General features: G+C 52.7%; 1 protein-coding gene across 1 annotated transcript in view; it reads left to right on the plus strand.

Annotated features, from left to right (window-relative positions):
- The window catches only part of LOC126577994 (uncharacterized), a 34,935-nt gene that overhangs the window by 589 nt on the left and 21,846 nt on the right, over window positions 1-12,500 (plus strand). The window contains exon 1 of the mRNA XM_050240139.1: window positions 1-975. This exon is cut by the window's left edge and continues 589 nt beyond it. Within this exon, the coding sequence (XP_050096096.1) occupies window positions 804-975 (172 nt within the window). The 5' untranslated portion in view covers window positions 1-803. The remainder of the gene's footprint in view (window positions 976-12,500) is intronic.

Consider the following 12,500-nt stretch of genomic DNA (forward strand, 5'->3'; position numbering starts at 1 on the left):
AGGCGATACGAAGCTCATAAGTGAGGTTGGGGAGTTGTGTGCGGTGCCGTCGAAAAGGTGCAGTGTTCTAATTAACAACGGGTTTCCCCTGGACCCGCGGGGCAGTTGCTGGGAATTCGTGGAAATCGGTGCCCAATCTAACGCGCAGGCGCTCCCGGTTCGGGCCGAAGAAGTGCCGTATAAAGTGTGGATAGCAAAGCGTGGATCGAATTGTGTGAAGGAAGCTGATTATTAACGGGTGGCTCGTACGGAGCAGTGCGAGGCTAGGAAATTATCAAAAAAAAAAAAAACCCGGAAAAGCTCTTCTACTTCCTCAGCATCTTCCACCCTTTCCCATCTCATCAGTGAAAGCGTGATCGAGATCGAGAGTGCCAACGGAGAAGAAAACAAAGTGGGCGGGAAAGAACCCCAATTTAATTGAATTCCCTTGCTCGATCTTCATGCTGAGCGCTGAGAAAAATCAAATCTCAACCCCCGGCACACCGACATAGTTTGCTGGCCGTTGTTGTGATCGTTGTGTCCCTTCACGCAACGAAACCGCGGACGGATTGTCTGTGCTGGAGTCTGGAACGATCGATCGGAACGCGATCAGCAATTAGCGATTAGCAGTGCGTTATCATCAGTGGTCGAAGCAACGAGAAGCGGCGGTGACGCGGGTGATAAGGCGGGGGATCGCGGTCCGGGAGAACCGGGAACCGGGAACCGGGCGTTTGCAGAAGAAGCATCGAGTGGCTGGCGAGTGAGATAGTGAGTGTGGTGCGGTGGGCAAAGGTCCTGTGACGTCACTCCGTCAACCGAAGATCATGGCAACCACCGTTACCACCACCAGCGGCAGTAGCAACCCTGGCCGGCTGCTGTTGCTGTCGGCGATCGGTTGCTGGTGGTGCTGCTGCTGTTGCTGGATTGCGCTGATGGTGATGATGGTGCCCGGAGCAACGGCCGAACAGCAGCATCACAACATGTCACACACGAAAGGTAAGACATCCTCGGCGGAACGGCCGGCTAATTTTACCCTCAAGCGCAGGGGTCAAGCGTAAAGTGTTGCACAGATCCTGAGGCCCATCCCGAGTCCGAGTACATTTAAACCAAAGATAAGCGAACGGGCAATCATAGTGCGGGGTGCCGGGCTCAAACCTGACCCATTGCCACCATATAGACTCCATTTTCATGGCCAGCCAAAGTGCGGCAACGAAAACCTAGCGGGAGTCCCGCCCGGGAGAGTGTGGGCTCGGTGCAAGACCCCCGTCGTCGTTGCCGTTGTCTTCGTTCTGATGTTTCTTCTCACTATTCGGTTTTTAATGTGCTCTTTCTGTTCTGTACGGCCTAAGGCGGGTGGCCTTTTCGGTTGGCCATTGAAATGGGCTTCCTTTCGTTCTTGATCGCAACAACGCCAAAGAGTAGGAGGAGAAGGAGGCACGCTCGTTCGCTCCGTCCCTCCCGCCTCTTTCCAATAGGCTTTCTCTTTCGCCCACGTTGGGTTTTTTGGCCCGAGGTCCGCCCGGAACATGCCGATCGGCACCGAATCAAATGGATTTTTACGGGGCAAAGATTGTAGATGGTAGAGGGGCCCTTTTTCGTGCACCGCTCTCTTTGGCCGGGAGTTCGTTAACTTTGTAAAGCTGTTGAATCATCTAAAGCATCGACGGAGCAACATTATGTTTGGTATTATGAATTTATGCACAGCCACAGGCGCAAAAGGGTTGTAGATCGAATCGGATTGCCTTGATTTTGTACGGTTAGAGTAGCTAAAATTTTTGGCTCATTGTTGTGCTATGGAGAAATTTAATACAAGTATTTGATGCTATTGTTTTTAAACTTTATTAGTCGAACTGTTTAATTACAACAAGCTGGACTGTTCTGTATGGTAACTGATACAAAAAGAAACCCAAATCAAATTTCTGCAATAGATACGAAAGTTCATCTAGTACTCCAAGCAGAGTTAGTTAGGCGATTGAAAGTGAATATTTTACTTGGATTTCTCAAAAAAGACTGAAATTTCAAATTAACTGGATGGGAAGAAGGTTGAAGCAATTTATGAGAAACCACTGGCCCAGATGTTGATAATGTAGCGGAATTCTTTGGATAATGCATTGCCTAGTGATAGTGGTGGTGCTAAAGTGATTACTACGATTAAAACTGATAAAAAAGCTGCAGAGAATGTTCCAAACATGGCACACATAAGAGTGATTTCTGTTTCGAAAATGTGCTTTCTCATATTTATATTTTATCATAAAACTGCAACATAACTTTTGGTAAAATGCATGGTGCTCTAAAGGAATAAAAGAATTCATCCATTCAGCCAAACTGTTGTATAAATGCACCATAAATTTCGTAACATTGTTTCGTAAATTTACGTGAAAAATCTCCACTTCCTTTGCACCTAACCTGTGGCCAACATAAGAGAGCAACGTGTGGTCAGCACTGCACGGCCAGTTTAATAATTGTGGCTACCAAAAAAAAAAACTTTCTCAACCAAAAAAAAGGGGTGGCCAATGGTTAATGCTACACCGATCACCGGGAAGTCATCGAAGGTAACACGTGGTGCACCGCTGGTCATCAATCAGCCAACCAGCCAGCCAAGGATGCTGCGCGTACGCAGCGATCATCATCCTAATGTTTATGATTCCGTTTGCTAGCCACTGCGATGAAGGCATTTGCGCCTGAAGGCGGACGGGTAACTAGTAAGCCACCGCCGAGGCAGCCAGCTGCAAAGCTGCCAGACTCTACTGTTGTCGGGACAACGGAAAGTCAAACGGTGCCTGGTGCTGCTTTCTTTCCACCCGGAGCCTCTGGTAGACATCTCATTTAGCTTCTTGCCCACCGCCTCCCCCCGGGGGGGCACGGTAGTTCCGTTTATTTCTTGCGCAAATATAAACACACTACGCATCGGTCGAGTGTTTTCATTGGCCGCTTTTTCCAACAGCGACCGTTATTTTGGAGAAAATTTAACCGCCACTCCGCCCCCCCCCCCCCCCCCCCCTTTGGACTGCCTTTTTGGTGGAATGCAGTTGTTGGTTGAACGCGGGATTGATGTGATGTCACGTTGAGGGTTGCGGGGTGCATCGCGAAGGTGACGGCGCAGCTGCCGGTCGCCGTGAGCATCGTCGTGGCCAGCGGTATTGACATTTAAGTGGCACGGCAGCCGCAACGTTACACAGGCCGCCCAGGCCGGGCCGTAAAACAATGAGAACACTTTGATCTTGCTGGTCTCGCTGGATGGTTTGGAGTGTTCGGAAGCCATCTGGTACTGAGCCGGGCACAGTTTGGGCTTATCTTGGGTGGCTTGGGTTTCTTACCTATAGGGCACTATTGCGCCCGGGAGTAAACGCGAGCGGGCGCGGGCGCTCCAAGGAAGTGAAACTTTCGGGCCCTTAAAGGGCTCCGCCAGCTAGCGCTCAAGATTGACTTCCCTTTTAAGATAAACGCTACGCTCCACGAGAGACTCCACATTCCACCGGGTTCCCCTCCGAGGGACCGAGTGGGTCAAAAGTAAATAGATTGCGCTGCAGCGGGCGAGCAATCCATGGGATGGATAAGAGAGGCCCCTTTTTTACCACGAGGACGGAGGACGATATGGGAACACAGTATGCAAGCGGCACAGGCAAATGGAGGGTTTTCATTTGGTTCCAGAATCCGACAACGACTAACAAGCTGCACGAATTGGGAGGAGGAGTGTGCACCACCAGTACACACCCGGGAAACGGTTCCCGTAGTGCACTCCCGAAGAGTCTCTTGGTAGCAATCGGTTCCCATTTTGAAGCATGCACTCTGCGCCGCCGTGTGCACTCCAAGAAGTTAATTTGAGTTGTTTAGGTCCACTTGGATGCTCACCGAAATAGATTTTTTTGTTTAACTTATCTCCGTACCAGAAAGCCCAAGATGTTTGGATGCTCGGAGGGACGTGTGGCGTGTGTCGTGGCAAATTGAAAAGAGGGAACTATCGTAAACTCCATCGTTGAAGAGCTCCAAAGCACACGGGGTACGTCCACGTATGCTTTAATCGGTGCCATCTTCTCCCCTCATTCCGTGGCGTGGCATGCCGCCGGTGAAAAGCTTTTCGGGGGTACCATTTCGATTCGTTTTCTCCTTCAACTATCTCCCAATTACTTCCACTGTTCGGACATGACCCCTCCCCGTGGCCGTGAGATTCGCATTCCGCTGGTTCCAGTCAGTGTAAGTAGTCCGACAACTGTTTTTTTTCTTCTTCGATTTCTCCTGCAACGCACACCGAAGGGGAGCGATCGTTCGATCTTACGACCGAATAATGGGCTTATCGCTCCATGCGGCGAACTTTGGCGAACTGAATTCAACCCGCTGGTGGCATTCATCATTCCCATTTGACGCCACTGATAAGGGATTGCGTCGTGCACATTCTAGAACGACCGCGCATTGAGTCATCTGCGGTCGCTGATTGATTAAATGCTAAATCGCCTCCAAAAGTGTCATGCTTTTCGCTGGTGTATTTGTGAGGCCAGACTAGGCCTTCTCAGTTAAAATCGGCGACCTTAATACGGTCTGGCCATCGCTGATACCGCTACACAGAACACCACTCGGGACCTCGAAGCTTCCTCAGCCGGTTTAGAATTATTCGGAGAGTCAGCCAAGGGGGGGGGGGGGGGGGGAGAGAAAAAAAATGGAAGCACAAAAACAAAACACATTTGTGCTTCTGTTACGCTTATCTCTTGCTTCCAATCGGCCACTGGAAACGCAACGTGAAGCACAACGCGGAACGTGCGCGCAACACATTAGCGATCATAATTTTTGGCTAAACACGGCAGCAGCAGCAGCAGCAGCACCAGGGATAGCAGCAAAAAACAGCTATTTCCCTCTTCTCTCTTGTTCGCTGCGATTTGGCAATTAATTTTTGGCGAATATCGGCATCCGATCCCCCCCTGGGAGCAGTGGCGCCACCTTGTGACTGCCGCCAATCTTCTACTGCGCCAGCTAATTGAATTCATTTAAACGAAATCACCGAACACACGGGATGGTTGGTTGATTGCGTGCAGAATTGGCGGGAGAGCAGGGAGGGGACGAGTGGGACGAGCTAGAACGTTGTTGAACGGTTTTGAGAAGTGGCCCCACCGCGGGTTTGGCCTCAAGGCCAACGGAACAACGAACGATCAGGGAGGAGAGAGAAAGAGAGAGCGCGAGAGAGAAAAGGAACATGATGCTGCGCTGGTAGCTCCGTCTATGATCGCGGCTAATAAGGAAGTGGATGGAGCGACAGCAGGGTAGTGACGTCAAGAAAGAATGGGCAACGGAAGGCGTGTTCAAACCTTCTGTTCTTGATGTCGATGCCGTGTCGTCGTCGTCGTCGTCGTCGTCGTCGATCGTTCGTACGTGCGTGCGATCGGGAGTTGTACTGTGATGTGTGACAGAACAGAACAGTTTTGCGCGTTGGAGTCTTGGCACAAGAAGTTCCTCCAAAAAGGGCTCTCACCAGCTTCCCCTCAGGGGGGCCTAGGCAAGTGGGCGACACAGCGTCGTGAACAACCGTAGGGATAAGCCCCCGGGTCATACCCACACACGATCGGCTCGACATTACCCGTTCGCGATCGCGGGTACCGCAACATAACGTACACAGGCGGCGGCTCGATCGCGTGTCATGATCACGCATAGTGACCACCACGACCACGACGATTAATCATCTCGTCTAGCCGATGGGATATCCATTGCGGTCCATTTCGCCGTCCTTCTAATCATTTCGACAGCCACGAGATTGCACTCGGGAACTACTACCGTTCCCCCCGGGTTTCGGTTTCATATTCAGTGCAGCACAGTGTCCTGGTGGTGTAGGTGGTGTGTCCACCGTGTGTCAGCAGTCTGCCAAGGGGCGGTGGGGATTGCACAAGCGCACTAATCTCTTGCGGGTGGCGGCAGGTCCACCGCTGTTCTGGTGCTTTTATTACGATGGGGTCGCACCAAATGGGGCAAGAGTGATTAATGGGGGTAGACCAGTGGCTGTCTGACTATCTGGTATCGACGGTGGACTTCGAAATTGGCCGTCCTTCCCACAGGTTTCTGGTTTTCACACCTCCGACCATCGGTGATCGGTGTGCATATAGGGGGGGGAGGGGGGGGGGGGGTCCATGTAGCGTACCCGGAAGCCACGTTGCTTTGTGACTGTCGATCGACGAGCACAGAATCGATCGTTTCGAAATTGACCAGAATTGGCAGCTCGCGAGTTGTGAATTCCAGGCGCGCGCTGGCTGTTCGACGCTGCACAATACTGATGCTGTTTGGCTGCTCGGTTTTTTATGGAACTCCCGCCCCAGCGCCCGCTCTAGACTTCAGGAAGCTCAGGAGCATCTCAATTCAGAAGCGTTAACTTGTCAGCGATACCGCTGGTCCGAAAATGGTCACTCCACAGCCGGCGGCGGAATAAGAATGGCCATCGAGAATGAATTTATTGCCTCATCAAACACAGGATCTCGTCGGTCTTTGTCCGCAACACGCCGTTTGAACATCTTGGGTCATTTTTTTCGTTCCTAGTCCTGCTGGCACTGGAGTGAGGTGTCAAAATTGAGTTTATATAGAGCGCAATAAGCGACTTGGAAGGGTAGAACTCCGTGACAACTGGATGGAGACATTGGACGTCGTGTCCGTCCTGTAAGCTCGCTCGATCCTCGCAACAATTTACCGTTTCAGGGGAGGACCTTTTGACCGCGCGTTCGACACTCCGTGCGAATGTCAAGTGCCGTTCCGTCGGGTTGAATGTTCAATCCGTATACACCGCGAAAGGGGCATGTTATGCAAATCTGCGGCTTACACTATTCTCCCTTTCTGCGATCGTCGGAACGTTGTCCCACTACAATGCATCACTGTGGCCGGACCACAAGCTGTGCGAGGTGATGTGTAGGGACTCACGGGAACAGGTTTTACCATCCACGGCACGCGGCGCAACACGATCTCAGGTGAACCACACGGGATTGGTTGGCTGTGGAATCCTTTCCTGCCTGTTGGACCTGACCTGGTACCGAGATTTGCATCGGATTCATCGACCGCCAGGGAGGGTCAGTGCGTTTGTGCACCGGCTGCTGGTGTGTTGCCAACGAAAAAAATGAATTAACGTTTCGTTTTCCTCTTTCCCTCTGTGTCCGCGGAAAGACAGAGAGATTATAAACTTTTGACCTAATTTCGATTCCTCCAGCCCCAGCCGGGATCCAGCACTGTGAAGAAGGATTTGTGTATCCTGGCAGGGTTTGGTGGGGCGATAAGTTTGCGCGAATGGTAGCTGCATGCTGCTGCTTATCGCGCATATCGGCATGCGGCATGATTGGGCATTATAAGCTGACAAAACAGATGAATCGGGCGACCCTTACTGCAAGACATGCCCCATCACAAAACGGGTTGCTACGTATAGAGCCTCGTCAATGTGATGGACACAGTAGCCTACGCTTGGTGGGTCCCCTGGTAGCTACGCTCGTCGTTTGTGCTCGTTGGTGGTGGTGGTGGTGGTGGCCCTTTCTCCGGTTGTAATTTCCATTATGCTAACTCCATTTCACCTGCTGCAGCAGCAACCCACCGTGACCGTAGTAGCGTAGCGGTCAAGATCAAAATCTTCTTCGCCCATTCCGTTCACTCGACGGCGAAATGATGACCGTCGCGAATTGAAAGTGTGTGCGCGCGCGCGCCCGCCAGCTCGGTGTACCGTTGGCGAAAGCCAGCGAACCATCCCATCCATCACATCACCTTCCTGATCCGCAATTCCAATTGTCGCTCTGTGTGTCGCTCTGTGTGATGGTGTTCCGGAGCTGGTTTTGTTTGGTTCAGAACCGACGTGACGCACCGATAATTATCGCATTTTAAACGCGTCCCGGAGACGGCTAATTGCCACTGCCATTTCAAACACAATTAAAGCGCTGCTACGAATGGTGGCGGGACGTGAGGCGACGACTTTCGGTGTTCGGTGGAAGACAATCGATCGTGGTGCGGGGGAGAGGGAAGGATACGGAACGGAACGGAACGGAATGGAATAGCCGGGTAGCCCCGGGAAAGTGAAACTAACCAGCCAGCCAATCAAGCCAAGCCGGGAAAAGGGGGGTGAGGGAAGAAAGTCTGTGACTGACTGGCCGGGGATGGCCGATCTTGTACGGACTTGATGGATCTCCGGTGAAGATCGCACAATCCGAAGTGTCCAAAGACCGCAAACAAGTTCCAATGATCAGTTTTCCTCGAGTTTCAAGGTGTAGATCAGAAAAATGGTAGACAGTTCTTGTAAACCGATGCATCGGACACTCGAGCGGTAATCTTCTCGTGTTTTGCGCGCGTTATCGCGTATACTTTATCATTTTCCATTGTTCCATCTTCCCCGGCTGGATCGTCGTGTCACAACACCCGATGATCAGCCACGATGGTTAAATTGATTCACGTTCAGTATCAGTGCTTCCCGCTAGCGCATTTCACCCGTCCCTCATGGATATGGCAACGAAAAAGACCCACCAAAAAGGCCACCTGACCTAGATGGGGCAGCGTTCAGTCGGCGGAGAAGGAATGGCCATAAATTAACATCGGAAAAGCGGAAGCAACAACGACAAACGTCCCATGCTGCAGCTGGAAGCCAAGGAACATCATCGGTTTTTTTCGGAGGAATCTGTGCCGTTTCAATATTTATGTTTACGCCAACGGCCAACGTTGTGGGCTGTGTGGTGTGGTGGTGTATGGTCCAAGAGTCCATCCGTCCATCCGTCTTCTCCGCTCCGCGTTCGGATTAATCGGTCATCGGCGGCGGTCATTCCTGCGCTGGAACAAAGATGGCGTTGGGATTTTTCGTAAATTATCGACCACCAAGGGGGCTGTAGGTTATCGTTTCCCCATTTTCTGTGCAACCGCCCCGCCGTGTACTGCAGTGTGCGGTTTGCGATGGGATGCGATGAGATACGATCCGCATCCAACCGATCGACTGAACTCACTTGGACTTGGACCGTGTGATCATGATCGCGATGAGAGTCCGCGCTACACCTGTGCATCGTGCCCGCCTCGTGTGTCGTGTCTCGTTTCGGTACAAAGACGAAGAGTTATGGCCGCGTGTGCGCGTGAAGAGCGCGGAGCAAAGGGCCGTCATCCCCTTGTGGTCATCTCGGATCTCATCTTTTCTTTTTGATTTCGAAACGAATGCTCACGGCTAACGCATTGTTGGGGTTGGTTGGTTGGTTGGTTGAAGGCTCACCAACAGACAGACGACGGTACAGGTTGTCCCGCGGGCATTTTCGGTGCGTGAATCGCACAACTTCAAACGAAAGTCCCGAGTCCCCCAAGCAAACAAGCGAACGAAGAAAGTGCATCATCATCATCATCAGCATCAGCATCATCTCGTGGTCCATCATGCCGATCCAAACATCCATCATCATCATCATCGTGGCAAAGGCGTGCAGACGATCGTCGACGAACCACCGGTCGGTGGTCGGTTCGATCGATCTTCCCCGAGCTGCTCCTTCCATCATCAGTGCCGCGGGGCTGAGGGCCTCCTTGGCTCGCGTTTCATGAGCTCATTGTTGTTGGCCACGATGACGACGAACGCGATGACTGGATGGAACGGAACGCCGTCGCATTCGTCACACAGAAGGTTGCAAATAATCAGCAGGAGGTCTGTTGATGCATCTTGGTTGGTTGGCACAAGCGCAGGGTACGGGAACGGGAACCACTGTCCTCCAAAGGTCCTGCAAAGTGGCGTTGGTCGAGGTACAATGGAGTTGCGCTCTCCATCTGGGCAAACCATTAAGCACTCCGTCGCTATCGGTCGTTTGGAGAAAGGTTGATGAGATCACACACCACCATGCACCTTTTGCAGCTGTATCACGGTTCGCCCTTATCTTCGCGATACGAAAGAGAGAGAGAGAGCCCTCCCCTCTTAAGCGGTGTTTGATAAATGACGAAACAAATATTCCAAACAGCCGAGCCGAGGACGACGAACCTAGAATATACACAGAGAGAAACGGGAAACGAGGGAAGCTTTAATGGCGCATGGCGCGCAGCTGATGCACTTAATGCTTGATGCCGGTTCAGATGACTTCACGATCCACAGTGAGTCATAGGGCTGTGAATGGCCACGACTTGTTGCGTTCGTGAATTCGTGATCCCGTGCGGGGGAGGGGGAGGCCAAGAAGTTCCATCATCAGTCAGCCAGCCAGTTCAACGACCATCTGAAGCGCGCAAACGTCGCATTCCTCCTGGATCTGGTGGGGTCCATCACGGAAGAACAGCGCAGGGCAGCGGAATCAGGTTCAAAGTCCCGATTCGTTCGGTGGCCTCCTACCACCCCCCAATACCCATGCCCATGGCATGTTCTGAGCAAGTTTCCATAAGCGCTAGTGCGCGCTAGCTCTAGGTAAGTAGGAGAATACCCTTACTAGCATCGTTAACGGTTGACAGCGACGACAACGACGACGATGGTTTTGCTGATGGACGGCTGTCAACGGGATTTTTAGCGGCAAAGCTGCCCCTCGTCACTCCCGACGGGGGGCACGATATCCTGACGTCGCGTCGTCCATTGTCCAGTCCAGCAAACTGATCAGTTTCGAGCACGAATTCATCACCCCTTCAGGCCAGTGTCTGCGCTGGAGACTGCGTCGTGGTTCGAAATAAATGGTGATTTATCGATGAGTGGCTGGTGGTCGAGACTTTAGGCACTCGTTGACTTAGGGGTGCCCCGGATGGAGAAGGGCTTTGACGGTGTCTCGATTGCCTCACCAAGGCCCTATCGGGGCAACCACTGACCGGTGCTGCGTTCGCCTAATTAATGAACCACAGGCCACCGGCTTCACGGTGGTGACACCATCGTCGAAAGGGTCGCCTGGATGACATCTATTGAGTGAGCGCGAAGGGCCACCTCAGCAGGCGCGGGATGCTACAACCAGTAGTAGGCCATGGACGTGAAGGTTGCTCATCGGAATCGGAAAACAGCGATACGCGTTCGCGGCGTTAGTGAAAAGCGAAACCACGAAGCGAAACAGTAACGAACCCCCCCCCCCCCCCCCCCCCCACCGGTTGCAGCGCGGTTGCAATGACCAAATGAGCGGAGCTTTGGACGGACGCGGACCCCAAAAACGGAGGGCCACGGTTGCCGGGAGCTGCTAAAGAACAGGTTGGTTTGGCTGGCCCCGGCGGGTCGGAAACAGGTTTTTCACGTTTTTAGCTCGCTCGAACTTTTTACCCTTCATTCGCGGTTTGTGTGTCGCAGACGTACACGCCGTTGATCGACGAACAGCGAATTAAGCGATTCTGCCAGACCCGCAGGGCCAGCGGTATGTTATGCTCTCGCTGATCATCGTGTGTTTCCTTGGAATGGCTGCAGAACTGTGCTGGCTCTTCTTTTGACCCGCGAGACGCACGAAGACTCGCTTCTCGCGTTGATACCTTCGACAACCAATCATTTTGCAGACAACAACATAAGCATATCACCTGTGGCAGCATGATGCGGCACGTAGCGCGCGGGCATGTCAGTTCACAAGTAGACCACATTCTGCCCAATCCACAGAGAGAAAGGACGGGGGGAGGGGGTGAAGTGCTATAAATTAGCGTGCTTCAAATAAGTAGCACGAGCACGAGTTTACAGTTAGCTTCTTGGGGCGGACAGCAACAACATACCCCATTCCGACGAGGGGCTTCTTTTTTGCGCCAACCGCGCCGCCATTTCATTAGGTATCGGCAACGTTTTCGGATGCTAATGCTTTCAAATTGCCCGTTCAGAAGACGGCGGCAGTCGAATGTTGGTATCCAGACCCCAAAGAGGGGGTGGGGTCACTCTCTGGCTCCGTCTCAAGTCCCTCGGTGCCAACTCCCAACAGAGCAGACATTCGCATTCGCCGCTGCCGATGAGTTCGCGTGCGTGGAATAATGATGGACCTCTGGATTGGGGCCCCTGGTCTGTCCGGGCCACTCCGGGGCCTCTTTGTTGTTCTGCTTCGATCGCAAGATAGTCGAGGGAAGAAGGAAGAAGTTGTGAGAACGATGAATCGGCCGTGAACGAACAGAAGATGCTGATGATGACCACTCGATGGGCTTGGGGGGGGGGGCCCAATGGACCCAATGGCCATTACGAGCACAAGGATCCAGGACCGTGAAAGGGGAGTCCGCGTACGTACGGACGGGCGTCGTACGAGAAGGAATGCCGGTGGCCAGCGACCGGGACGATGATCAACTTTCGTTCCGAACGCCAGCGCCAGCGCCAGCGCCATTCGCTTGTTTGCTTGGCCGCATGCCACTGCGGTCAAAAGATTGACCAAACGCCGTTCAACAACAGCATCGTCAAGGCGTACACCTGAATGCGAACGGGAGGGCCATGTTTTCGCTCGTTCGCTCGCGGTCTGCTGGCAGTCCGTGTTGTAATCTAACGTTCAAGCACACCAGCACCAGGAGCCCCGAAGGCAAATTGGTTGCCGTATGATAGGGCCATTGGTTAGGCTTTATTACGATGGGCTGATCTGATCGTCGCTCCTTTTGGCGCTCCTTTTGGCTCCAGAAGAAGGGCCACCACATTCCCTATAAGGCAAGGGGACTGG

This window comes from Anopheles aquasalis, chromosome 2, assembly GCF_943734665.1.
Source record: "Anopheles aquasalis chromosome 2, idAnoAquaMG_Q_19, whole genome shotgun sequence".
Classification (NCBI taxonomy): domain Eukaryota; kingdom Metazoa; phylum Arthropoda; class Insecta; order Diptera; family Culicidae; genus Anopheles; species Anopheles aquasalis.